Genomic DNA, 26,147 nt, shown 5'->3' on the forward strand with positions numbered 1-26,147 from the left:
GCTGTCCCCGACGCTCCCGCCCAGCCAACCGCATTTTGAACAGACCGGGGATTCCAGCCCTCATCTTCTGCCAAGAAATCAGATTTGCAAGATGGGTCCCGCCTCCTCTGGACGGGATGAGAGCGTCAGTCGGTGGCTGGCCCACTCCAGAGATGAGGAGGAGGCCGGAGGAGTTGACTGGCCCAAGTCCAATGCTTCCAGGAGGTGTTTGTTTTGTTTTAAGCAGCGCTGGCAGAATAAATCAATGTAAAAGTTAGCATTCTACGAGATTAAATTGTCAGGCCCGGATAGTAATGAAGCATGTGTCTTTTCTGGATTAAGGGAGAGGTAAGAGGAATTAGCCAAAACCCGGTTTTAACACCTCGGTGGACCCAGCCTGAACTGGAACGCAAGGCGTCAGGTGTACCTGGAGCCAGATCCCACTTATTAAGCCATAATTATTTTAAGCATCAGGTGAAGATGCGAACAAAGGGCCTCTCCTGTTCTGTGTCCGACTGGTTCCATTATTAATCTGACTCCATCAGAGGTGATGGCCCAGGCCCTGCGGTTACCACAACCTACTGAAGGCGTGGGCAGTAATGAGCGAGTCTTGCAATCCTTGCATTTGGATAATGCTCTTTGCTAGTTGGAAAGCTTTTAATGTAGTGTGTATGTTCAGATATGTAACAACAGATTCTACTATTACCTATCATTATAATGTACTAATAAAAATAGAGAGGGCTTTGAATGCATCTCCTTGTTAAACCCCTGCAAAGATCCTCCAGGTAGTTAGGCAAAGTTTAATTGGTTTTATCTTAGAGGGAAACCAAGGCACGTAGAGGTCAGGTGACTTGCACAAGGACAGAGCTGGCCCTGCCAATTCCTCTGGAGGGTGGAGAATCCACTAGGGAAGTCATTGTCCTGCAGTGCCAGATGGTTTGGTGCAGGAGGGAGTTAAGAGATCAGAGTCTGTACCAAATTGCCCCAATTTGCAATGTTGGCTGATTACTCATCCTTGGTTTCCTCTTCTGTAAAAAAGGATCTAAAACAAGAACCTATCTGGTATGGTTTTGTGTCTGGTATGTGAGCACCTGCCTCGTGGGCGCTGTGGCATCATGGTTCTGGGCAGGTCTGATCACTACAGTCTCTGCATACAGCCATTTAGTCTTTCTTCAGGTGCCTCCTGGGGTTGACTCTGTGCCAATATCTGGGGATTCAGAGAGGAATGAGACATAGATTACTATTCCCAGGGAAGTCAACGTGCAAAAGTGCTATGTCCCAGACAGAGTGGCAGGGTACACAGTGCCAACAGCCCCTTTCACAGCTAAGGTGACACGGAGCACCCGGTTCAGAGCAGTGGGGAGACTCAGATTTCAGGCCCAGCTTTTGCTGTTGCTTAATTGAGTGAATCTTGGCGAGCCATGTAACCTCTTGGATCACTGGGTTTATTATCTGTTAGAGGGGATAGCAGTACTATTTCAGAGGTGAAAAAATATATATGTGATAAAATATTTTACAAACTACAAAATACTCTGCAGATGTCAGTGGTGTGATTGTTGTTGGAGTTGATGTAATCTTTGCAGGGCTGGATGTTTTTCAGGACCCTCTCCTGTTGCTTTTCATAAGCCTGATATAAGCATTGAAAACTGGGCTTGCTTTCTCCCCCCTCCCCCACTCCTGGAGATTGAATCCAGGGGTGCTCTACCTCTGAGCCACACCCCCAGACCTTTTTTAACTTTTTATTTCAAGACAGGATCTCTTTAAATTGCCAAGATTAGCCCCGAACTTGCAATCCTCCTACCTCAGCCTCCCATATCACTGGAATTACAGGAGTGTGCCATCGTACCTGCTGTGGCTCAATTATTATCATTTTTGTGGTGCTGAGGATGGAACCCTGGACCTAAGCGTGCTAAGCACGTGTTTCTACCATTGAGCTTCACCCCCAGCCCACCATCTTATCTTTTATTCAGTGGTGGATTTTTTTTTTTTCCATTTTAAAGTGAATCATATAGAAGGAACAAAAATTGAGTAAGCAACACAAGAGCAGAGGGATGTGGCGGCTAGGAGGCTGCGATGCATCCTTCATCTTCAGCATTTACTGCCGCTGCAGGAAGGAGTGAAAATAGAAACCTATTTGGAAAGAAAATTCTGGCAAAGGCCCTGGGGGAGAGCCCCTCTGTCATCTCTGGAATTGAGCACAGGAAACCCCGCCCGCCCTTGGCCTCCCTTTCAGAGGCAGCCTGGAGAGGGAACCACAAGAAGTACGTTAAAATTATGCCTTTCGGAAATTCTGACTCACTTGGCAGCGGGGGCTGTTTGTGCCACGTACAAAAAGTGAGGTTTTCACGGCTGCGCAGCTCACATCTCCACCACTTGCAGGGCAGCTGGGGGAGTATCTGGGCCTGTGTCACCCTGGCAGTTGATTACCCGGATTCACCAGCACTCAGTACAGTTCTCTTTTTGTAAGTGTGGTTTTTAGTTGTGTATGTGTTCAGTCTCCGCAGAAAGATTGGGAGAAGAGCTGGACTGGGTTTTCTAAATTATGAGAAAACCCAGGGGTGAGGAGTGGTCTCAGCAGCAAGCTTGGGAGCTGGAGCAACTATGGATGTACCTCCAGCCACGGGGATGTGCTACTTTTATAAACCCCCTCATGGCATGGATGGGTCAACCAAGGCCAGAGGGCAGGCAGGAGGGGCACTGTCAGGGTCCCAGATGGCAACTGGTATTCGGGACATTGGTGATCCCATCTCTCTTCCAACTTCCTGTTCTTGGTAGATTAAATACTGGCTCTTAGCTAAACACCGGTGGAGAGCCCATATTGGGATGCTCATTTCTGGGGCACCCATCAGAGAAGTCCTCCTGGGTGTGGAAAGGGTCCTCTCTCAGCTCTGGTCTCAGATCCTTCTTTTCTTTCTTTCCAGTTTGCCAGCTCTCTAATGTCAGTCTGTCCCTTCCCACTGGGCTCTTGCCTCGTGCTTCTCAGGGGAAGATCCACCCCCTGGTTGTCTTTCCCATGGGCGATGGAGGGGGGCACCCCTGTGGGGAGTGAGGAGTGGTCTCAGCACCACCAAGCATGGGGGCTGGAGCAGCTGGGGATGTTCCTGCAGCTACACGGAGCTGTGCTGCTATTATAAAATAAAAACATGACATAGGAAGCCTGGGCTGGATTGTAGGATGTCTGGCTTCTAGCCCTTATTAGTGCAGTTAATGAGCTGTGTCATCTCAGGTCACTTCTGAGTTTCCGAATCTGTGAAATGAGAGATATGGAAAAGACCATCTCTACGTTGTTCATCCAACTTAAAAAACATGAGAATTCCCTTTCTTTATCTTTTCGTTTCTTTTCTTTTTTTTCTTTTGTGGTAGTGATATTGAACCCAGGGGCACTCTACCACCAAGACAGTCCCCAGCCCTTTTTAGTTTTTATTCTGAGACACAGTCTCTCTAAGTTGTCCAGTCTGGCCTCAAACTTGTGATTCTCCTGCCTCAGCCTCCCAAGTTGCTGGGATTACAGGCATGTGTCACTATACCAGGAAAGAAACTTGACTGTATTAGATGTTAAATGTCATTTAACAGAACTAAACATTCTATCAGCATGCTCCAAGGGATAAGTACCAATAGAAACAAGAGTGTTATAGTACAATTGATACATTTTTTTTTCTGAAAAAAATGAAATCCTTCTAGAAGAGGCTGACTATGCCTCTCCCATCACTGGGCAACCCTCTCCACTCCTGCTGCGTCTGTGGGGACTATTTTAAGGGTGTGTGTTTTAAATTAAAGGTTTTATTTTGAGATAATTATAAATTCACATTTGGTTACAAGAAGTGACACAGTTTCCCTCATGGCAGAGTCGTGTTCCAATGTCATATTAGGAAACTGACCCCCACACCATGAAGGCACAAGCTGTGTCCACCACCACGGAAGCCCCTGTGCCTAGCCCCTCCTTAATCCTGGGCCAACACTAGTGTATTTTCATTTCCATAATTTGGTCATTTAAAGACTGTTACGTATATGGAATCATATGGAACGTGACCTTTGGGGATTGGCTCTTTTCACTTGGCGTGGTTCTCTGAGGTCCATCCAGGTGCTGGCTGTGCCGAGAGGTCACCCTCTTGCTTGCTGAGTCCAGTTCCCAGGTGAGGGTTTTGCACAACTTCTGCAACCATTGCCTCATTGAAGGACGTCCTGGTTTCCAGTTTGGGGATATTCTGTTTAAAGCTGCTGTGAGCATTTTGTACACAGTCTTCTCACATTAGGTTATTAGTTATCCCCATGCGCAATCCCACACCACCTGACTTTCTCTACTTATTCTTAGGAGGACACACTCCAAGGATGTTTGAGTGTCAGTAACTGCCTGGGACTAGGCTGTTTGTTGTGCAAATCCAACCAAAGTAAATTGCATGGTTCCTGCCATCGGGGATTTAGGGTCCTTGGGGATGCTACATTCAGACACAGAGAACATTGACATAACAGCATTGTATGTCATCCTTTGCTAGACTGCATAGTACAGAGTCATCTTGTAGAAGGATCCAGAGACAGTAGAACATCGAAGGCTTGAGTATTTGGGGAAGGCCTTCTGGAGACAATGGGTTGTGAGCTACTTTTGAATGATGGAGAATAATAAGCTATAACATAAAAGGCTTGCCATACCGGCACTGTTTTAAGACTTTACACATTTAGTCTTCATTACTAACCCTTCCTGGTAGCTACTATTATCAACCAAAGAATAGAGAAAGTGATCACTTGCCCAAGCTCACACAGTGATCACATGACTCATTTGAAGTACACTTCAATTCTGTCCATCTGATAGCAATAGGGGAGGATTATATTCTGGTTGTGACTAAATTCCAGTCTGTTTCTTAGGCTCTATGTTCACACAAAACTCTGTTGTACCCAAAATGTTAATCAGTTTGTTTCAGGTCAAGGTTATGGATGAGAAGTTAAAGTAACTTTGCTCAGAAGCAGCACCAGTTTTGGCGATTGGAGGGTAGTCTCTGTGTGAGGTATCAGTTGCCAGAGGGAGAGCACCAGTCTGGGGGTGTGTGTGTGTGCGCACGCACGCCAGGGACTGAAGCCTCTATCATGCTGATTATCTTCACATGCAGCCAGGAAACAGCGTTGGCAGCTGTTGGCATAGAACACACTGGGCTCTAAGCCCTTCAGAGAAGGAGTGTGGTTTTGAATTCTCAGAATCACAGCATTCCGGGGAGTCGCCTCCACGCTCAGCTCTTTCTTGGTTGCTAAACACACAGGACTGCGACTTCTCTACAGTTAGTATTGGGGGCTGCTGACCCTTGGCACCTCACCCTCTGGTTTAAACAACGGCTGGCCCTGAAGCTGGTTTGCTCGTCAGTTTTTGTTCTGAAATCAAAATGTAGGTGTTTGCATCCTGGAGTGGTTGGCAGAGCCAAAAGCACCTTTCCTCAAAGTCTCTCGGCTTGATCCCCAGGCAGCAGAGTGGCTCTGAGCCACCTTGCCCCAGTCCATAGAGGGGAGCCAGTTCTCTGCCTCCCCTGTGGGAGCCACCCCGAGAGTCACATAGGATACCAACAGCCAAAACCTGCTGCGCACTTGAAGATCTGTGCCCGCGTGTGCTGACAAAACTCCACGGCAGAGACCAGCTCAGGGTGAGGCTGAGTGAGAGGACTTCCCCTGCAGAGAAAGGGGACTCTTGCATTATCTTGTTCCCTGGAGACTTGTTTTGAAAGTTGCTGACGCTGTCTCTCCTGGCTTCTGATGGGCGTGGCTGTTCTGAGCATGTGATAATCCTAGAAGCTGTGATAGGCAGGCGCCCAGGAAGCTGGGGGAGGCTTCTGAGCCAGACCTGGCAGGCATGAAGGGTTGGTAGGAGCCATGCAGGCGTTTGTGCCACCCCCACCGCCCCCAGACAAGCAGGCGGTGTTCTGCTCCTACACTGCGGCCCAGCTTGCCCCTTAAGCCAAGCCACAGGGGCTTGTAAATGCCACACTGGGCCAGGTGTCTATGAAACCTGTTGCTCTTGACGACAATTGTTGGTGGGCCAGGACACTTTCCTAACAGAGAAGGCAGAGTGTCACTGCCGCAGCCTGATTCCATAAAGCCTTCGAATTTTGCTAAAGATGGCTGACAATTAACATGTAGAGAAATGCTTTCCAAATGGGTCACCGCAAATCCCCCAAATGCAATAGCCACAGCCCTGGCCCAAGATTTTAAAGAACATTAATCTGAAATTTCCTCTTTGTGGGTGTAGAGTTGGTGTACAGAGCAAAAGAGCAAGTGTTACTAAAGGCACGTCCTGGATCCCCAACTACCTATATTCAGCAGACAGAAGCACCCCCACAACTAGGCAGAAGAGAGCTGGGCAATCTCCTTCTGGTGTCCCGGGGCACTGCCAAGGTCTCTGCCAGCACCATGTCCTTGGGTCCAGGTCCTGAGCTATGGCACTCAAGGCAATGTCATCAGTCGACTGGGAATGTTGGCTTGTTTGTCACTGAGCAGTCTTGGGTAAAATGACTGGGCCCACTCAGCTCAGTTTGCAAACTAAACAATGGTGAACACGAGGGCCCACAGCCAGACACAACTCGGTCAGAAGACACTTGGCAAATTCTCTGGCCAACCCCTTTATATCCCAGAGTCCCTCAGTGAAGGGCCTGAGGTCAGGACACATCCAACTGCTATAGCCCACAGCCCTGTGTGCCTCATGGCCAGATCCAGGCGGCCTGGGTATCCCCACCTGGCCCATCTGTGGCTCTGATGTCACTCCCTCTTTCCACAAAGCACTTCCTCCTCCTGTTCCTCTGCCTGGCTCCTTGTCAGAGTTGGTGACCTGTCCTTCCCCATCTGCATATGCCCCTGGGCTTCTTCTGTCTCCTTGTATCTCTCCTTTCCCACCCAAATCTCTCTTATCAATAGATCCCACCAGTAGAGGCAATCTTCAGAATCATCTCCATTTTTCAGAGATAACCAGAGGGCTTAGATGTCCCTGGGACCATGAGTGGGCGTGTCCAGAAGCAACCTGAGATCTTACTTTCACCATACTCAGCTTTCCCTCCTCTGCAAGGAGAGTCACCAGGGACTGAGCAGATACCTGTCCCTCTCCCCACAATCAGCCAAACACTGTCAATCCTGCCTTCGGAGGTTAGCTCTGTTAGCACTGGCGCCTTCTCCACCACCAAGACCTGGATGGTTCAGTTTTACAAGCCTCCCGGCTGGCCTTCCTCTATGGGTTCAGCCACCTCCGGTCACCTTAACACTCCTGCCAGCTGGTCTCCCAGCTCTGCAGCCCCCAGGCTTTCTGGGTTTCTCTCACCCAAAAGAAGAGATCCCGAGGCCCTCACCATCTGAGCTCACTTCTTTCTAAAGGAACCACTTAATGCTCCCGTGGAGTACACCGTGGCCTCTGCCTCCTTTTCCTGATTGCTTCCTCTTCCTGGAACACGCTCGGAAGCTCTACCCACTTCCCAGACTCAGTCCAAGTGCCACCCACTCTCCTGAGCTGTGTCCAGCTCCCGAGGCACTGACTGGCTGTACTCAGAGCCTGCCCCTGCACCTCCTTTCCATCCCTAGTGATCTTGGATCTGCCCCCACCACAAGTCTGTGAGGTTCTGGGGATTTGGAGTTTTCTCATTCCACTCTGGCTAGCATGGTAGCACTCATGGAGCTGCTTCTTTATTTATATATTTATTTTTTTGGTGCAGGGGTTTGAACCCAGGATCTTGTACATGCTAAGCATATACTCTATTACTGAGCTACTAACCCATGCATTTCTTCTCATTCCATGTCATCTGGGGTCAACACACTAGATAAGCATTTTTGTTTTCCATAGTTTTAGTCACCTATAGTCAACCAAGTTCCAAAATGATTACATGGGAATTTCCAGAAATAAATTCATAAATTTTAAATTGAACTCCAATCTTAGCCATGTGTTGAGATCTCAAGCCACTGCACTCTGACCTGCCTGGAAAGTGAATCCTCATTTCCAGTGTGTCCACGCTGTATATGCTACTTGTCCATTAGTCACTTAATAGCCTTCTCAGTTATCAGAGCTTCTGCTGTGGTATCTCAATGCTTATGTTCAGTTCACCTTCATCTGACTTCATAATGGCCTCAAAGCACAAAAGTGATACTGGCAGTTTAGATACATTGAAGAGAAGTGGTAAAGTGTTTCCTTTAAGTGAAAAGGTAAGAGTACAGTAAGATATTTTGAGAGACTGCATTCACATAACTTTTATTACAGTATATTATTATAATCGTTCTATTTCATTATTTTTATTAATCTCTTATTATCACTAACTTATAAATTAAACTTTATCATATGTCTGTATATATAGGAAAGAATAGCATATGTAGGGTTCAGTACTATCTCTAATTTCCAGCAATTGAAGATCTTAGAAGATATCTCCCGAAGATGTATGAGTTTCATGCAACTTGGGACTTGCTGAGACACTGTCCTGTATTGCTGTCCTTGTCCCATGTTCTTCATTCAAGAATTGTGGATTGAGGGTGCCAGGGAAAATGCTGAAGCAGGGGTTGCAAAAATGAATCCTGCAAGTCTAGAAGTGGACTTCTAGACTTCTAGTAGTCTAGTGGGCGGGGCATAATAAATAAATAGAGAACTATGACACATACACTCCCTTAAGGAATCTTGGTACCCAACATCAGTGAAATAGGACCAAGCAGTAGGCCCAGTGGTCATATTCTTTCGTGTCTCTGTGCTTCCTGGCGTGAACAGTGTAACACTCAAAGTGCAACTTACATCTTCCCCAGGCCCAGTGTGAGCTGAGCTCTCATGGAACCAGATGTTTGGTTCATAATCAGAAAAACTCAACTTCATGCCAATATCATTCAGTCTCTTACCACCTAAATGATACAGTGCATATATTATTCATACACACACACACACACACACATATATATATATTTGGTACTAGGGATTGAGCCCAGGGTGCTCTTCTACTGAGCCATATCACCTCTTCTTTTATTTTTGTATTTTTATTTGACATAGGGTCTTGCTAAGTTCCTGAGGCTGGCCTCGAACTTGCAATCTTCTGCCTCAGCCTCCTGTCACTGGATTACAAGTGTGCACCACCTCACCCAGCCCACGTGTGATTTCTGTTGGCAATCCTACATATATTGCACATTTCCTGGGCCTCTTATCCAGAACATGTGGAACATAATTTCCTTTTCTATGTAAACTCGAAAGTATACAGGGCTCTAATGCAAAAGGAACAGTGGATGAGAAGGTTGTTTGACCCTTCAGACATAGAATGCTTGTTTTTTTCCCCTTCCAGTATGGCGGGGGGGGGGGGGTCAAACCCAGAGCCTCATGCGTGCTAGGGAAGTGCTTTATCACCAGGCTATAGCCCAGCCCTAGAATGCTGCTTTTAAAAGTCTTAGGATGTCTGCTACTTATTTTGAAAATCTCCTGTTGGCCTGGTAGTCTTTGCTTCCTTCTGCTTTTAGTGACAGCCTTTTAAAAATTTCTGCTTGTAATCTGCTATAGCTACAGTATGAGAAACTCAGAAAATTATCTATCCATTTCTGATGTGAGAACAAGCCTGGGGTGAGAGTGATACTTCTTAGAATCAGCAAATGGGTGAATTTCAACTTGTATTTAATGACAGGGACAACCCTTAGTGGCCAGTGGCTGCTCCTGCTTCCTAAGGATGAGGGAGTAGTGCCCCCTACCTGCCTTGCAGGGTAAAGCAGAGACTAGTTAAAAAATACAAGTTTCTTAAAAAACTTGACGACATGGGTAATTTTTAATACAAACAAAAATTTCTTCAAGTGAGAAGATATTATTGCCCTGTGCTCAGACTTCGTGGGACTTATCATAGGGCTGCAGTTGCGTGGTATGTAGAGGTGAACTGATGGGGACACCACAGTTGGATTTGCGCACACTTAGAGCTGCCCCTGTAAAGCTGCTACATAGATGCCAGATCCCAGGACTTCCGCAGAGAGGTGGGCCAACGGGGCACCTGCTGCTCGAGGCTTTTAATGCAAAATCACCTTGGCTGCCCAGGTTTGCATGAAGCCTATGCAAAAAACAGCTCCCTTTGCCCAGTTTTTTAAAAAATAAAAAGTGATAACTTGATATCTTACTAATATATATATTATAATATTTGCTGGGTACAGTGGTGCACACCTGTAATTCCTGCTACTCAGGAGGCTGAGTCATGAGAATCCCAAGTTTGAGCCCAACTTCACCAACTAGTGAGATCCTGTCTCAACACACACACACACACACACACACACACACACACACAAAGGACTGGTGATGTAGTTCCACGGTAGAGCCTGGGTTCCATCCCCAATACCTCCAAAGAAAGGGTATGAATTGTCGAAGAAGACACACATCACAGATTATCAGAAGACTTAATTTTAAAGACATGAAGTTATTAAGGCTCAAAGGTGGAAGAACAAAATGAAATTCCAACTCATTATGAAGAGTGTTTAAGACTTGGGCAATACACTGCAATGATCAAAAGAAAACAAACTTCATGAGCACTCCCGGGGGCTCCAGGCTTGGTGGTTACGGAGGCCTTGAAGGCTTCTGCTGACAGACTCATCTTCCCAGCACAACGGCTTCTCCTACTGTGGTCTAGGCACCTTGTCAGAAATCTTTGGAATATGAGTCACAGAACTATCTGCTGGTAAAAAAGAAAAAAAAAAAGGAAAGAAAAAAAAAAAGAAGCACATAATGCAAAGCATTAGCACTGCTCCTTCCACAAGAAGGGAGGAAAAGCCGGTTCTTTCATCACATTTAATTAAAAGGCCTAAGGAGTGTTATGCTTCCCATTTAATTCTTAATACAACCTTACAGAAGGTCTGATTTGAGCTCTTTCCCTTGGAATAAAACAAGGTTCTCAATAGAACCACCACCAACAGATGCGTGTTGGCAAAGGGCAAGAGCAAGTAGTTTGGTCCTTGGTAAGAAAAAGGGAACACTACTTTCAGAGGTGGAGAATTAATGGTTAGCTTTATTAACTGCACTGAAATTATCATCACTGTAATTTTACAAAGCACAAATCATCCAGTACACACACACACACACACACATATATATCACATAGTCAGTTTTCTGTAGGACTTGCTGGTGATTCTGATTCAGCACAAAAATGCAAATTCCATGTAGCCAGGTTGGTGGCACACATCTGGAATCACAGCTACCCGGGAGGCTGAGGCAGGGGGGATAGCAAGTTCAAGGCCAGCCTCAGCAACTTGGCAAGGGTGTCTCAAATAAAAAGGGCCGACAGTGCAGCTCAGTGGTAGTGCAGGCTTGAGTTCAATCCACAGTATGGGGGTGGGGAGATTGCATGTGAAAACAAAATGTACAGAGGAGCACAGTGGCAGAGTCTATCAACAAGACGTTATAAATACATATTAAAAAGAGAACAGAATCTAGAGACTAAAATGCCTAAGAATCATTATCCTAGGTTTGATGTAAGGTTCAAGTGGATTAATGTACACAAAAGCTGTTTTAAAAATAAAAATTAGAACATATACACAAGATAATATCAAGTTGAGGGAAGCATTTAGGAACACAGTGCAATAGAGGCCTTAAAACTCTGCTGCCTTACATAAAAAATCTTGAAATATGTATAATCTTCAACAGATGTCATAAGTACATTTTTTCAAAACTCCAGGAAGGTGAAATGGAAGGTGTTGCAAAATCCAAGGAAAATCAGAACTTCTGAGTATTTAATGATGTTCAGGATTGGAACCCAGCGCCACATCCTACACTCCAAATCCCAAGGCAGGATCAGGTCCTACTATGGCACTCAGGATTTCCTAAATGCACCCCATTTCTTCAGCAGTAGTCTGCACTGACCTAAGCCCATCTGCGGCACATCTTCTCTCCTTAGAGGGCAGAAGAAGTGGGGTGAGTAGGACCTGTGAGCCACCGTGGAAGCTGGCCCTAATGAAGTCTGCCTTCCTGGCTGTAGGCTGGGTCCCCAGAGTGTGGGCAACAGGGATTAGTAAATTGGAGTCCATTCCCACGGCCAGAGAGTATTTATGAACCAGCTGCCTTGTCAGATGGATGTAGTCAAAACCAAAAGGCATCTCTAGATCTGCAGTGAGAATTAGAAAAATTCTCTGGGCAGTCTGGCTCACATATATATGTTTGGTTCAGGGAATCAAGTGAATTCCAGGGATGCAGCGCATGAGGTTCTAAAATTACTGGATAATAGCTCCACAGAAAGGTTTCAGGTTCCAGCTCAGAACCACAAACTGGTCGTAAATGCTATTTTAGCTCAGGAATGTGTGGTGGCTCCACCCCTTGTGTAACCCAAGCAGCCACTTTTCTCTTAGAAGGATTCTGGCAGAAAGGTCTGGCCAGCTAGGAGAGCACTTCTGTGTCCCATTTTCTTGTAAAACTCACCTCCTTCTCCTCTAAAAACTGGTCATTGTTGAGGAATCAAGAACACAGCACTGGCTCCAAGAGAAGGGAAGGGAAAGAGCTACCTGCTAAATGTTCCGACAACATGTCACCTGTCACCCAGTCACCTTGCAAGCTCAGCAACCCCAACTCTAGCTCTTCATCAAGGGCTGGGAGAGCAAAAGGGGCCTCCAGGTTTCCACTATGGTTTCAGTGGTGAAGCTGCTTTTGGAAAGGCGGATGCAAATGAGGATATTCACCACATACATGCAGCCATATCTGTTTGAAAGGATAGGGGGAAACATTTTGGGGGTGTCAGAGTCAGCATGTTTACAAGGTGTGGGGAACTTGGGGTTTAATCCTAGGATTCTCCTCACTGCTCATTAATGCCCACTGGGTGTGGGGAAATTTGGAAATTCATGAGAACCTTAGGATCTGGGTGATAGCTTGCCTAGCATGGATGAGGCCCTGGTTCCACAAAACAAACTAAACCCACAGGGAGAGAACACAAACTGGCAGACACAGGTGACTTACTTGTTCAAAACGCTCAACAACACAACAGCAAATTTCTAACAAGTATGTTTTTGTTATAAAATTTCTAAAGAAAAATTTCAAAATCAAAATAGTGAATCATGTATAAAAGTTTAAATGTTCTTTTTGGTTTTTGGTGCTAATACTCCAAGGGATTTAAGTCACAAACAGAACCAGCTAACAGATGCCATACTTCACTGTATTTTAGGTTGTGTTTTACTAAAAGTTTCAATGTATCTTTATTATTGCCTTTTGTGAAGCTAAGGATAAAACTTGCACATGCTAGGAAAGCGTCCTTCCACTGAGCCATATCCTCAAACCCTTAACCACTTAAATTTAGATATACTGTTTCAATTTTTTTTTTTTTTTTTTGGTTTAGAGATTTAAATTGCTTTCTTGCCCTTGGACACTCTATCAAAGGCACTGGTCTCAGCTCCTTGAAAGAACACCCATAGATCCTCGGCATGTCACCTGTCTTCCTATCTACAAGACACTGCAGCTCCACTATAATTTTGAAAGACATAGACTTTGTACTCTTCCTGCTCAAGGGTTACTTTTAATTCTTAATGAGAGCTGCATTCTCAACTTAGTAACATCTGACAACTAAAAAGGACAAATGTTCTTCAGAAGACAACATTACACACTAGTTTAGGGATAGAATAATGTTTATATAAAAAATATAAAACACAGAGTGTGTGCGGTCTACATATATGTTCCCATTACTACTCTGTCTCAGATCCTCAGAACACAGTTTGTGAATTCTTATCCCTCTCTTAGTCAACACAAAAACAGAATTAAGACAGTTTAAATAAAAAACAATGTAGGTTTTCAGGAACAAATTGTCAAATTTTTTTTAACTAAGAAACTTACTCCCATATATACATGAATAAAAGTTGATTTTGGAAGGAAATCAATACATTCTGTATTGTTAAGGACACCTTCTGACTTTGAAACAACAGTCACCTCAGCGTTAACAGCATTTTCTATATATTTCTTCCCATGATGCTCCTTCCTCTGACTTATCCGGAATTAATGGATCTGTAAAACAAAAAAAAAATTATTTCTTTTCTTTTTTTTTTCCCAGTGCTGGGGATTGAACCCAGGGTCAAGCATGAACTCAGCCTAAAACAAAGATTCTAATTTTGGATCCCACATTAGAAAATTGGCAAGCATCAATAATATCGAGGGGGTTATAAGATGACAATAAAGAGCACTTCCCGGTAGTGTCCTAAGTTTATTAGTAAGTTTCATACTGAATGATTATCTCGAAGACTCACAAGCTGACATGTGCTGATTTTCCGGTTTTAAACTTGAGCATTCCCCCAAAATAAACAAACTACCTCCAGCATTATTTAAAAAATAACTCAAAGGTTAAAAAAATAATTTGTAGCAGTACTTAGTGTCCAACAGAAACCACTCTGTCTGCCAAACAATATCTCGACTGCAAAGCTTCTCTTACTGTTGGTGGATAGATAATGACATGGAGGTCATTATCACCGTGGCAACAGTATTCAGGAACTATCAGAGGAAAATTGCACATGGAACCGCTGGCTCTGGAGCAGGCATGCCTCAGCTTCCTCCGGAGTATGCTTTTTCTGCAAGTCTGGTGTGCTCTTGGGTACCACCAACCCAGCGCGGTCCCAAGACTGCAGACCATACAGCATTCCACCCAGTCCTGCTCTTTGGATTCATGCTTTTACCAGTAAGAGCACCTACCACGTTCCAGCCCTTGTTCTAGTTAGTAAACACAGGCCAAGCAACGACACATAAGCACAGTGGCCTGAGGAAGCCTTTTCTCTCCTGGGTACCCCCACACGGCTTTATTTCCGCTTCTCATTTCTCATGCTAATTACAAGCTTCGGACACCGGGCGTCCTGGGATAGTCGGTGTTGGCACCGCATCAAGCACCCCGAGGCTGCTGGGGAGATGGCTGTGGGAGGAACCCATTCATTTATTACTCCTCCTTACTTTTTCTTTTCCGGACCGGGTCACGCTAGGCCGCCCAGCCTGGTCTCGAACTCGCAGGTTCACGTGATCGCCCGCGCGAGCTTCCGAGCGCCGGACCGCGGGCGCCTGGCAGCTCCTCCCTGTTTGAGTTCTCCATTCAGCAACCCTTGCCCAGCCCAGGCACGAGCGCTGACTCAGCTGGGCTGGAGGACCAGCGAGGCCCGAAGTCCAGCGACCGCGCAGGCGACAGCACCTGACACATTTTTAAAACAAAAGTTGTTCCAGAGAAAAAATCGCGCGCCGGGCGGGGCCTGGGCCGCTGCCCACGTGCGCGGCGGGGCCAGGGAGGGAACCCGCAGGCCTGAGGCCGGAGCCCCGCCCAGCTCCCCGTCGTGTCGGCTCCTCGGGCGCCCGCGAGGCTCACCGGGGCTGGAGAAGCGGGGGCCCGCCTACCCGAGTGCTTCCGACTCTCAGGATTCGGCCAGGGCCGGATCGACTGCCCGCCGCGTCGCCATGGCAACCCCCGGCCGCCGACTTCGGAACCGGAACCTTCGTCTAGAAGTGACCCCTTCCCGGCGTTCCGCAGAACAGAAACCCCGCCCAGCGCCTTTCCCCGCCATCCCTGGGCATCCCTGCTGGCCCCCTGGCGACTCTCCGGAAGAAAGTCGCTTTCCCCCAGTTTTGTTTCCCGTAGACCCTCAGCGTGACTCTGATGGGCATCCACTCTGTCCAATCAACTGGAAAAGCTATTGCCGACAGCCAATAGGAAGGCGGTGAGGTGCCGACGTAAGGCCCACCTCCCACCTGCGCGGGCTGGTATTGTCCAATCGTGAAGAGCAGTTAGGATCCCGTCCAATGAGGGCCTCTAGGGGGCGGGCCGGGCCGCCGCGGGCCTAGGGAAGACTCAGTGGCCGCTGAGGTTCGGGGGCCGTAGAGGGCTCCGGAGGGCGGGAGGGGATGAGCGCGTCCCTGGGCCGGGCGGCGGCGGCTCTACTCCGCTGGGGGCGGGCCGCGGGCGGCGGCAGCCTCCGAGGTACCGGCGTGCGGGCGGCAGGCTCGGGCGGCGGCGGCCGGGCGGAGCAGCTGGACACGATGGTGAAGAAAGACAAGGTGGTGGTCTTCCTCAAGGGGACGCCGGAGCAGCCCCAGTGCGGCTTCAGCAACGCCGTGGTGCAGATCCTGCGGCTGCACGGCGTCCGCGACTACGCGGCCTATAACGTGCTGGACGACCCCGAGCTCCGACAAGGTCAGGCCCGCGGCCGCGGGGTCGGGTGACCCGCGGAGGCTTCGGAGCGCGCGGGTCGGAGGGTCGTGCTGGGGCCTCGGCGCCTGAGAGCCCGAGGGCAGCGGGGCGGGGTCTCGATCGCGCCTCTGCTGCGCTGGGTCTCTGCAGTTTCTACCGGCGTTAGGGCGCGGAGTACTGTCCTGGATAGAGAGTTAGGTAAGGGTGTAATTGACTCGCGCAGATCTTGAGGGCCCGGGGCTCTGGAGCTGTTGCCCGTTTGGACAGTGGTGTAAGTCCTAGGAGCCCACGCTCACTTTGAGGGGAATGGGCACTTCCAGGCGAGCAGTCTCTGGCGGGCTCTCTGGCAGACTCCCCGCCCCATAGGACTGGGGAAGTGGGGCAAAGAGGGGAGCTCATAACGAGTGTCCTCTAGGAGGTAGGCGCTTTAAGGAACACTTTGAGGGGCTTGGAAGCCTTTGGTCTGCCTTGCGGATAGGGACTGGTGCTGTTCACGGGGGGAAGAGGGCCACATTGCCCTTGTCTGAGGTTAGTGGGGTCAGAGGCTGGCCTTTCATGGTTCAAGGCTCAGGGTGTCAGCGACCATCCTCGGTGGTTGCTACAAGGAGAGGGCTAGCATTACAGTCTGGGCTTCTGCACTCCAAACTAACTCATTGCCTCAACTTGGGAGTCCAAAAGGACAGGGACCAGAGCATCAGGGCCTGTGGTTTTTTGTTTCCTACGGGAAGGTAGAGGGCTATGACAGCTAGTTAGCATCCTTGATGCAATGTGTTAGGTAATTTATCAGCATTCTCCCATTCTAGGGTGGAGGGAGGAAGGGGACCAGCCTAGGGACCTGCTCCTTTTGTGTGTGTGTGTGTGTGTGTGTGTGTGTGTGTGTGTGTGTCAGGGGTAGTGTTAGGGATTAAAACCAGGGTGGTTTACCGCTGAGCTCCATCTCCAGTTCTTCTTTTTTATTTTGAGACTGAAGCTCTCAAGTTGCTGAGAGTCTCACTGAGTTTCTGAGGCTGGCCTCAAAGTATCAATCCTTCTGCCTCAGTCTCCCGAGTCACTGAGATTACAGGCATGTGCCACTGTGCCCTGTAGGGTCCTGCTCCTGGGCAAGGAAGGATTGGGTGGGGTAGGTGGAGAAATGGGAAATCTGTATTCATTTTCCTGGGGACTAGCCCCCGGGGGCACTGCTTTCTAGTTAAGGACTTTGAGGGGCTGAGTTTCTGCACCTCCTCCTGGTACTTTCAGATTGTGCTAAAGAGAGATCCCAGTTTCTATGTTAGGGTGGACATTTGAAGTTACTAACCATGGTCTTTCCTTATGCTGATGTAACAGGCTGGTGTTGTGAAAAGTACATTTTGGAGACTTGTGTTCTGTTAGCCTTACACAAGTCACAACTAACTGCAGTTTCCTTTTCAGTAAATTGAGGATAATGACACCCGACTTGGCAAAAAAAGTAAAAATGACAGAAAGTGCGGATCACTTCATCTGGTACAGAAAGCACCCAGTAAATGGTAGCTATTTTATTATTAGCACTTCATGGTTTTCTAAGTATTTTTTTCCCCCACATTGTTTCATCCTTGTAAAAAAAAAAAAAAAACTCTTGGTATTGGATGATCCTACATATGCTACTGGCAGTAGTTTTGTTGGATGAAACCTAGGAGGCGTGTTAAGTGACGGAGGAAGGGCAATTTATCATTGCTAGGTTGACGTGACATTACCACACATTGCACTCATGAGTCTGATCAACAAGAACTTGGCCAGTTTTCTGGCTCCAGGTTTTATCAAGCACAGGGGGATCAGTGGCCTTCATTGAAAGCCAGCTTCTTGACTTGAAAGATAAGAGTAACCACTCTGCAGTCTTTCAACTGGGACCTTGCCATAGATCCCCTGGAGATTGCCAGTATGGCTAATAGCAAAAAGTTGTACTATTGATACTTCAATACCATGAACTTCTTTAATTTGTAAATTTACATTCTCTTGTTTAATGTAAGTGGAGATAAGGTATACTGGAATATGACTAATAAACACCATGGGAACAGAAATTAGGGTTACTGATGGCATTAATAATGTCTCTATCATCTTATTGTTTACATCTGGAGTCTAATCTATGTCCTTTAAATGCTCAAATAACAGTGAGAGGAATTTAACCCTCACTTCTCATGACCTTTGAATTTCATTGGTTGTTATTTTGGTTAATAAATGCATTGCATAGCTGGACATGGTGGCACATGCTTGTGATCCCAGCTATTCAGGAGGCTGAGGCAGGAGGATTTTAAGTTTCAGGCCAGCCTGGGTAATTATAAACCGTGTCTTCAACAAACAAACAAACAAACAAACAGGTGACTGGGATTGGCTGTGTGTAGAGTGTTGCCTAGCATGTAGGAGGTTCTGGGTTCTTTCTTTCTTTCTTTCTTTCTTTCTTTCTTTCTTTCTTTCTTTCTTTCTTTCTTTCAGGTTGTAGTTGGACACAATACCTTTATTTTATTTGTTTATTTTCATTTGGTGCTGAGGCCTCACATGTGCTAGGTGAGCACTCCACTGCTGAGCCACAACGCCAGCCAGAGGCTCTGGTTTATCCGCAGTACCACAAAAAAAAAAAAAAAAAAAGAAGTTCTTCATAAATATTGAGTATCACAGACACCTCTTCTGTTGCTTAGAAAAGCATAATGGAAGTGCTCGTGTTCAGGCTGGGGCAGGGTGATGTAAGGGCATTCCCATGGTGAGGACTACTGTGGCCACATTAGGACTTTACATCATGAGACTCCTTTTCTCTCTGCTCTGCACCTGAAGTTTGCCAAGAGAGGCTGACAGGCACTTGGTGCTTGCTTTTGCCAGCCAACTAAGCATGTCTGCTTACCTTTCCCAGGCTCAGGGTTGCTTCTCATAACAGCTGCAGGGCTCCTGCAAAATTGGCCCTTCTTTGTGTCTTGTGCCAGGGAAAACTGAGCTTCACAAAGGGCCCAAGTCCAAGAAAACACTGTCCCCCTAGCTCCTAGGCTTGGGTGTTAGAAACCTGATGCAGAGAGGCCTTCTTGCCCTCTGCTTTATCTGGAGTATGCAGGGATCTTGAGGAAGCCTGGAGTACAGTGCTGCCTCCCCATTCGCCTTTGTTCCTTGGGTCACATCAAGACCTCTCTCCAAACAGATCCTGCTTGTCTGGACATAGTATTTTGCCCTCTGCAGAACAGAGCACGTGTCTTATGCACCTGCCTGTGGCACTGTGTCTGCTGCTTGTGCAAAACAGGCTTTCAGTGACTTCTTTAATGGATCAGTTAAGACTTTTGTTAATTTATCATCATATTGCAAAATCTGTGTTCTTAAAAACATTATAAACATTCTTGAATTTCTTCTTGTTTAGATCACCTTTGTATTCCTTGCATTGGGAATAGTGTCTGACAAAATAGAGATTCAAATATTGTTGAATGAGTAACCATTATCTTATTGTTTTTTTCTTTTTTTGTAGTTAAAAAAATTTTAACTGGGTGCAATGACGCATGCCTGTAATCCCAGCAGCTCAGGAGGCTGAGACAGGAGGATGCGGGTTCAAAGCCAGGTTCAGCAATGCCAAGGCACTAAGCAGCTCAGTGAGACCCTGTCTCTAAATAAAATACACAATAGGGCTGGGGATGAGGCTCAGTGGTTGAATGCCCCTGAATTCAATCCTCAGTACCAAAAAAATTTTTTTAAAATTAACATTATACATTTATCGGGCGCAGTGTAGTATTTCATTGCATATACAGAATGTATAATCCGATCAGAGTAGTTGCCTCAAACTCTTGTTTCCTTGTGCTGGGAATTTTTAGAACCTCTCTGAAACCAGTTGTCACCAGTTATCCCACTGGCTGCGGTGTATGAAAAGGTATTCCTTGTGTCCAGCTCACCCTGTACCTGTCAGCCATCCTCCTTCCTCCACACTCCCAAATCCTACTGTTGAATGTTTATTTAGCATTTGAAAACACGTGCCACCTTTCCAGTGTCATGAATTTGCTGCAGTAGTAAAGAAAGCCCTCCTTACATGGCGTGTACTGACAGATGGACAGGGTTGCAGGTATGCACTGGTGTGGAGGGTAAGTTCTGTGCTATAAGTGTGAGTAGAAAAGGGTACCAGCACTTGGGAGGAGTGGGGGTCAGCACCTAGCAAGTCAGAGCTGAACAGAGCCTGGACCCAGCTGTTTCACTCCCGGACAGATGGGCTGGGCTGGGGGTTGGCAAGCTTCCTTTATGAAGGCCCTGGAGGAAGTGCTCCAGGCACCCTGGGCTGTGGGTCTCAGTTGCTGTTGTAGGTGAAAGCAGTCATGGATAACCTATAGATGAATGAGCATAGCTGATTCCAATAAAACTTTATTTACAAAGGAAGAAAAAGGAAGTGGACTGGTTTGGCCTGAACATCCTTTGCTACCCCCAAGTCTAGAGAGCCTGACTCTTGCCCAATTGTGTCAACATCCATGCCAAAGATGTTCGCAGATGTCACTTGTATGGATGGAAAATGTCAGTGACAGAAAGCGATGTTAGTAGCACACTGGATAAACAATCCAGTTTTATCTGTGGTAGAAAACCAAGTTGTCTTAAAGTGAGCTAGATGTTCTTGTGATCAGCATGCTCAATCTCAAAAATACAGTGTTTAGTAAAAAACCAAGCTGCAAATAGTCATTAAGACACAGTGCTGCTTGTGTACATAAACCTAAGTACACATGGGATGTAAAACAGTCCTAGCTATTGCAGATCTGTGGCAGTGCAAGTGTAGCTCGAGGGCAGGAGGACAGATGGCACCACAGACTGGAGTCCCTCTAGGAGGGACTGAGGCAGCATGTGATTAGGAACCTGGCATCTGGACGCCTGGAAACCTGGGTGCACATGTAACTTTGGGTAAGTTATTTAACCTCTCTGAGCCTTACCTTCCTCATCTGTAAGATAGGCATAATTATACTTACTTTGTAGGATGTTTGTAAAGAAATCATTTAAGAGATGAAACTTAGTAACTTAGCTCATTAAATGCCATTTTTATTACTGATGGCATTGGCTTGAATCACTCCTACAGTTTTTCCCTGTGCTTTCTCTCTTTCATATATTTCTGAGGAAAACATTACTGTGGAGAGTGGCCGTAGAGGATATTGACAAAGAGAGATTGTACCCTGCACTGTGCTTGGAGCTTAGGTCATTTCATGCATTGTGTCTTATTTAATCTTCAGGATAAATCTGTGAGGCAGAGTGTTGTTTCCATTTTGCAGATGAAGAAAGTTGAGTCTAAGAGAGACAGATTTCTGCAAGGCTGCATTTGCAAGCCAGGAAGCTGGCTTTGTGTTGCTCTTCCTCTAGTGAGGGTCTGCTGGTTTCCATGTTTGGGTCATCTTGTGTCATCCTAATGCTGGTCTCCAAGTTAGGACAATGAGGAAATGTGATCCTGGGAGGTGTGTGTCCTGCCCACGGTCACAGAGCCTGGTAAGCAAGTGAGAGTGGAATTAATCCACCTGTAGAGAAATTCAACCAGGAAGAAAGCAAGCTGTGATTGTGGTGCTCAGGAGCAACTTAGTGTCCAAGCCAGGAATAAAGTCCAGTGTTCTGAAGGGTGGTGTATTTTGGGAAGTACTTTTTAAAAAAATGGTCTTGGGGATTGAATACAGGGCCTCACATATGCTGGGAGGTGCAGAGCTGCACCTACCTCCTTTTTTTTTTTTTTTTTTTTTTTTGCCAGGTGGGGATCAAATCCAGGCCCCTGTGCATGCCAGGCAGGTGCTTACCAGTGAGCTATACCCTTTTTATTTTATTTTGACACAGTGTCTCCCTGTCGCCCAGGCTGGCGTTGAACTTGTGATCCTTCTGCCTCAGCCTTTTGTGTCAGTGGGATCACAGGTGTGTGCCTCTGACCCAGAGGAAAGAACATTTTGGAAGTTCTGGAGGGGGGTTGCCAGTGCACTGGCGTGGCGTTGGAGTAGTGGCTTCTTTGTGATGGAGGAGTAGGCTGTGACGCCTCTTGTTGGAGAGCTTCCAAACGCCCAGTCCTGGTGCCTGCCACTTGTTATGTAACTTTGTAATCGGCATTTTCTGTCCCACAGGACTCACTGTCTAACATATATGAAACACAGTCATCAGTAAAATCCATTCTTGGGCCTGGTTTTCTAATTTTCAAGAGTTGCTCTCTGACTTTGAGTTATTTCAAGAGGTATTTGTAAGAGCCATCACTATATACTGCAGTTTTTGAAAACTAAAGCGAGAGAGAAATAAACCCTGTGTAAAGAATTACTTGTGGATCCAGGGATTCATTTAAATTTTGAATTATGAATAACATTCTTTAATTATTAAAAGCTTCTCACTTCACTCTGTGGGGGACAATTGGATATTTCCTTACAAATATTTAGACTAGTGATCAGATTTCTTAAAAATAAAAAATTGCGCAGGGCTGGGGAAGGGTGCTGAAGCTCTGCCTGGCCATCAGCTGCCCACGGCTCTCGTGAGTCCAGACAAAAGAAGCAGGTAGATTCAGTCTTGAGGAACTTTGGCTCGTGGACACCTTGGATGCTGTCGGGAAAGTGCTGTCATTCACCTTGGGCTGGCCTCTACGTTCTCAATGTAAGTTGAGAGGCAAGACGACCCAGGCAGAGGGGTTTGTGGGGACATGGTCTCCCAGAGGACTCAGGCTGCATGTTGGGTTCATGTTCTGCAATCCATCCTGGCTGGCAGCCGCTTGTCCTGGTGGTTTTGGTGATAAGAATTCTCCTGGAGTCCCCTGGAGTTCCCTCTCTTAGGTGAGAGTCAGGACTCCTTGTCTGGTAACATGAAATTTCATGAAGAAAACAAGTCCAGTGCTTTGAGTCTGGCTCTATAAAAATGATTGATAAAAAGCAATTCATTCTTTTACTCAGCAAAGATTTACTAAAAAAATTATACCATTTAGGAATAAACATGGTTTTGGGTAGCTTTCAGGCAGCAAATTTGTTTTTATTTTTGGTGATTTTAAAATTTTAGGTCCTCACAAAGTAGTAGGCATAATTTTTATTTTGCTGGAAGGCTTAGTACAGTGTATGACCAGTTGGAAAGAAGCAGCCGTAATTGCAGGTGCAATCCTGGCTCGCCTGTGTTGAAGGTGCTCAGGGTTGGGTGATGATCCTGCTGTGGGCAGGGAGTTTCTAGCATTTAGACCACTGGTATTGTAAAGCCATTCCAGGGACGGGAACTTAGGCTCTACTGGGAGCCCCGAGCCTCTAGCTGATTGTTTCATAGACATCCAGAGTGGCTAAGAAGCTTTTAGAAGCCTGTGACATTGTGACCATTTCTGACCACTTCTTTCTTGTTTTTTTTTTTTTTTTTTTCTTGTTACCAGGGATTAAACTCAGAGGTGCTTTACCATGGAGCTACCACAGAGCTACCCCGACCCCCGCCCCCAGCCCTTTTTATTTTGAGATAGGGTTTCTTGAAGTTGCTCGGGGCCTCACTGAGTTGCTCAGGCTGGTTTTAAACTCTCATAATCCTCCTGCTGCAGCTTCCTGAGTTGCTGGGATCACAGGCGAACACCACCACACCTGGCTTGTGACCATTTCTTAATGTTGATGCCTGGAGAAGAAAGATAAAAAGCTGGTGACTCAGGGTCTCTCTCCAGCCCTGATCACAGATGTATGGTTTAGAGCAAAGTCACTTATATTTTTTAGAAGGCAATAACTTTTTTGGGGAGGTGGAGTACCAGGGATTGAACTCAGGGGCACTAGACCCCTGAGCCATATCCCCAGCCCTATTTTTTTTTATATTTTATTTAGAGACGGCCTCACTGAGTTGCCTAGTGCCTCACCATTGCTGAAGCTGGCTTTGAACTCATGATCCTCCTGCCTCAGCCTCCCTAGCCATTGGGATTACAGGCATGGGACACTGTGCCCAGCAGAAGGCAATAACTTTTAAGAGAAATATACTCTTGCCTTGGGACTGTTATTTATGACCCAACTCAAATTGATAATTTTATTTGGAAAATAAATGATTCTAAATAATGGTGTACCAAGAATAAGTTTTGCATTTTTTAGTTTGCATAAAAATCTCTACTTAGCCATTTTTAAAAATTCATGTACTGTTTTTGCTGTTGTTGTTGTTGTTTTGGTAGTCTTCACTACCAAAGCCCAGAGGCGTGTTTTACTTGAAGAAATCTGTTTATTTTTATTTATTTGTATGCTCATTTTGCTATTTAAAAACATCTATCTATATAAGTAAAAATTATCACATATGTAGTCTGTAGCAATTAATAATCTATGCCATATTTTTACCATTTTGTTTCCAACATAATCAATGTTAGAATAGGAATATGGCTGAATGTGTTTTTGAAAGTATATCTGTATCAACATAAGAATAGAAAATGGAATAGAATAATGAAGAGGGATGTGAAGGAAGAGTATGTTTTGTTTTGTTGTTTGTTTTGGAGTTAGGGTTTTGCTGTGCTGCCCAGGCTGGCCTCCAACCCCTGGGCTCCAGGATCCTCCTCCCTCAGCCTCCTAAGTAGTGGGACTGCAGGCAGGCTCCACAGTGCCGGGTTTAGAAAGAATACTTTTTAAATGTTTAACATTGAAACCACATTTCTTTCCTGCTGGACAGAGTTTTGTCCTCATCTGTATGGCCCAGAATTAAGCAGAGTAATCTCCTGGTGCACAGTCGCAGAGCAGATGCCCTGACTCTTCTGTGTGCCATGAGCTCTTGAGAGCAGAGAGTGGGTCTCACTTGCCCTCTAGCCCTGAGTCTCCTCAGCACATGGACTTGTGGGGCTTGGGGCCTTTTCTTACCTGTGTAAGTCACTCTGGGTTTGGAGCTGAGCCGGATCCCCTATTCATGGACAGCTCATCTTTGTGGTGGAGGAGGATGGGCTTGTGGTTGGCTCAGTTTCTTGAGCAGTCAGCGTCTGGTGGCCCGCACTGGCGGAGACGGGCATGAGGGCGCAAAGGTGGGGAGTCCCCCGACTGGGTGCTTGGTTACTATGACGGGTCCATGTCAAGTAGTCCATTTGGAAATGAGGTTGGGACATTTCTTCTGGTTTTGAAAACAAGGCTGGCAGGTTTGTGACTTCGTGTATCTTATGTGACTTAAATTAACCAGTCCAGTCCTCCTGTCATTAACCCACTGTTGACGTGTATTTCACTCAAGCTTTACCTACCTAGTTCTCACAAAAACCTTGGGAAATGAGTCACAAGGTCACGTGACCTCTCGAGGTCTTAGAGGTCATTGTGGAGGAGCGAGACCCTAGTCTATGTGCCTGGAAAACTTGTTGCTCCTCCTGGGGGGGGGGCAGGGGAAGGTTCGAGTGCTGCTGTGAAGGCTCAGCTCTGATCTCGGAGGTAACCTGTCCCCGCTCTTCCCACAGGCATTAAAGACTATTCCAACTGGCCCACCATCCCGCAGGTGTACCTCAACGGCGAGTTTGTGGGAGGCTGTGACATTCTTCTGCAGATGCACCAGAACGGGGACCTGGTGGAAGAACTGAAAAAGCTGGGGATTCGCTCCGCCCTTTTAGATGAAAAGAAAGACCAAGACTCAAAGTGAGGGTGCTGGTCCCCTGGGCAGAGCCGCGGGGACGCCCCCGAAAGCCTTACCCTCGCCGTCTCTGTTCCCAGCAGCTGCTCGCAGCCCGGGCTCTTAAGCAGCGGACGGTTTTCGCTTGTCCGTCTCTGGGCTGAGACCATCCTGTTGTGAACGTCTTGTAACCACTGCACTGTAACCCTTCAACTGTTGTGTGATGATGTTGCTGGAAGCAAAATTTGTTCTTATATTGTCTTTTATTCTTTGCCTGATTCAGGGTCATGAATGTGTCAGTCTGCAAAGATAATATACCCCCAATTTTTTGGTAATTTCTTCTATTAAAGGAAATGACAAGAAAAAGTTGTTAGAGTGGGGGCGTTGTTTTTTTTTTTAAATAAACTGCCAACACAGAGACAGCATGCGTGTGTGTTGTCAATCCTGAGGAGCACACATCTGTAGGATGTGGGTGCCTGCGCCTTCTCTTTGCAATTAACTCTGTCAAGTGTGCTGTGGCGGCTGTGCCCCCCATTTCTCTAGGGCAGGTGGCAGTAGTAGCTTGGGAGGAGGTGGGCTGCCCCACTGCCCTGTGCCAGGCAGACTGCTATGATTAGCTTC

At 46.5% G+C, this 26,147-nt stretch overlaps 1 protein-coding gene and 1 long non-coding RNA gene across 7 annotated transcripts; one reads left to right on the plus strand and one right to left on the minus strand.

Annotated features, from left to right (window-relative positions):
- Positions 1-7,034: 7,034 nt before the first annotated feature.
- On the minus strand, positions 7,035-15,600 carry LOC308646291. 6 transcript variants are annotated; one of them, XR_014021350.1, is made up of 3 exons: positions 14,834-15,600; positions 13,736-13,903; positions 7,035-8,122 (listed from the first exon to the last, which is right to left on the minus strand). It is a non-coding gene; the product is annotated as an uncharacterized lncRNA (long non-coding RNA). The 6 variants fall into 6 exon arrangements; XR_014021351.1 differs by lacking the exon at positions 7,035-8,122 and adding an exon at positions 10,315-10,604; XR_014021352.1 differs by lacking the exon at positions 7,035-8,122 and adding an exon at positions 10,886-11,232 and having other exon boundaries at positions 12,338-13,903.
- Positions 15,601-15,719: 119 nt separating this feature from the next.
- On the plus strand, positions 15,720-25,946 carry GLRX5 (glutaredoxin 5). Its single transcript, XM_081289027.1, has 2 exons — positions 15,720-16,058; positions 25,378-25,946. Exons 1-2 carry the CDS (start codon positions 15,770-15,772, stop codon positions 25,554-25,556), a joined length of 468 nt encoding a protein of 155 aa, XP_081145153.1. The 5' UTR covers positions 15,720-15,769; the 3' UTR covers positions 25,557-25,946.
- Positions 25,947-26,147: the final 201 nt, after the last annotated feature.

Source organism: Spermophilus citellus (genome assembly GCF_964194105.1).
Source record: "Spermophilus citellus genome assembly, chromosome: 4".
NCBI classification, from domain to species: domain Eukaryota; kingdom Metazoa; phylum Chordata; class Mammalia; order Rodentia; family Sciuridae; genus Spermophilus; species Spermophilus citellus.

Coding starts and splice junctions, on each gene's coding strand:
- GLRX5 (XM_081289027.1), top strand. CDS start 15,770: ATGAGCGCGTCCCTGGGCCGGGCGGCGGCGGCTCTACTCCGCTGGGGG. Junction 16,059..25,377: donor CGACCCCGAGCTCCGACAAG/GTCAGGCCCGCG, acceptor CTCTTCCCACAG/GCATTAAAGACTATTCCAAC.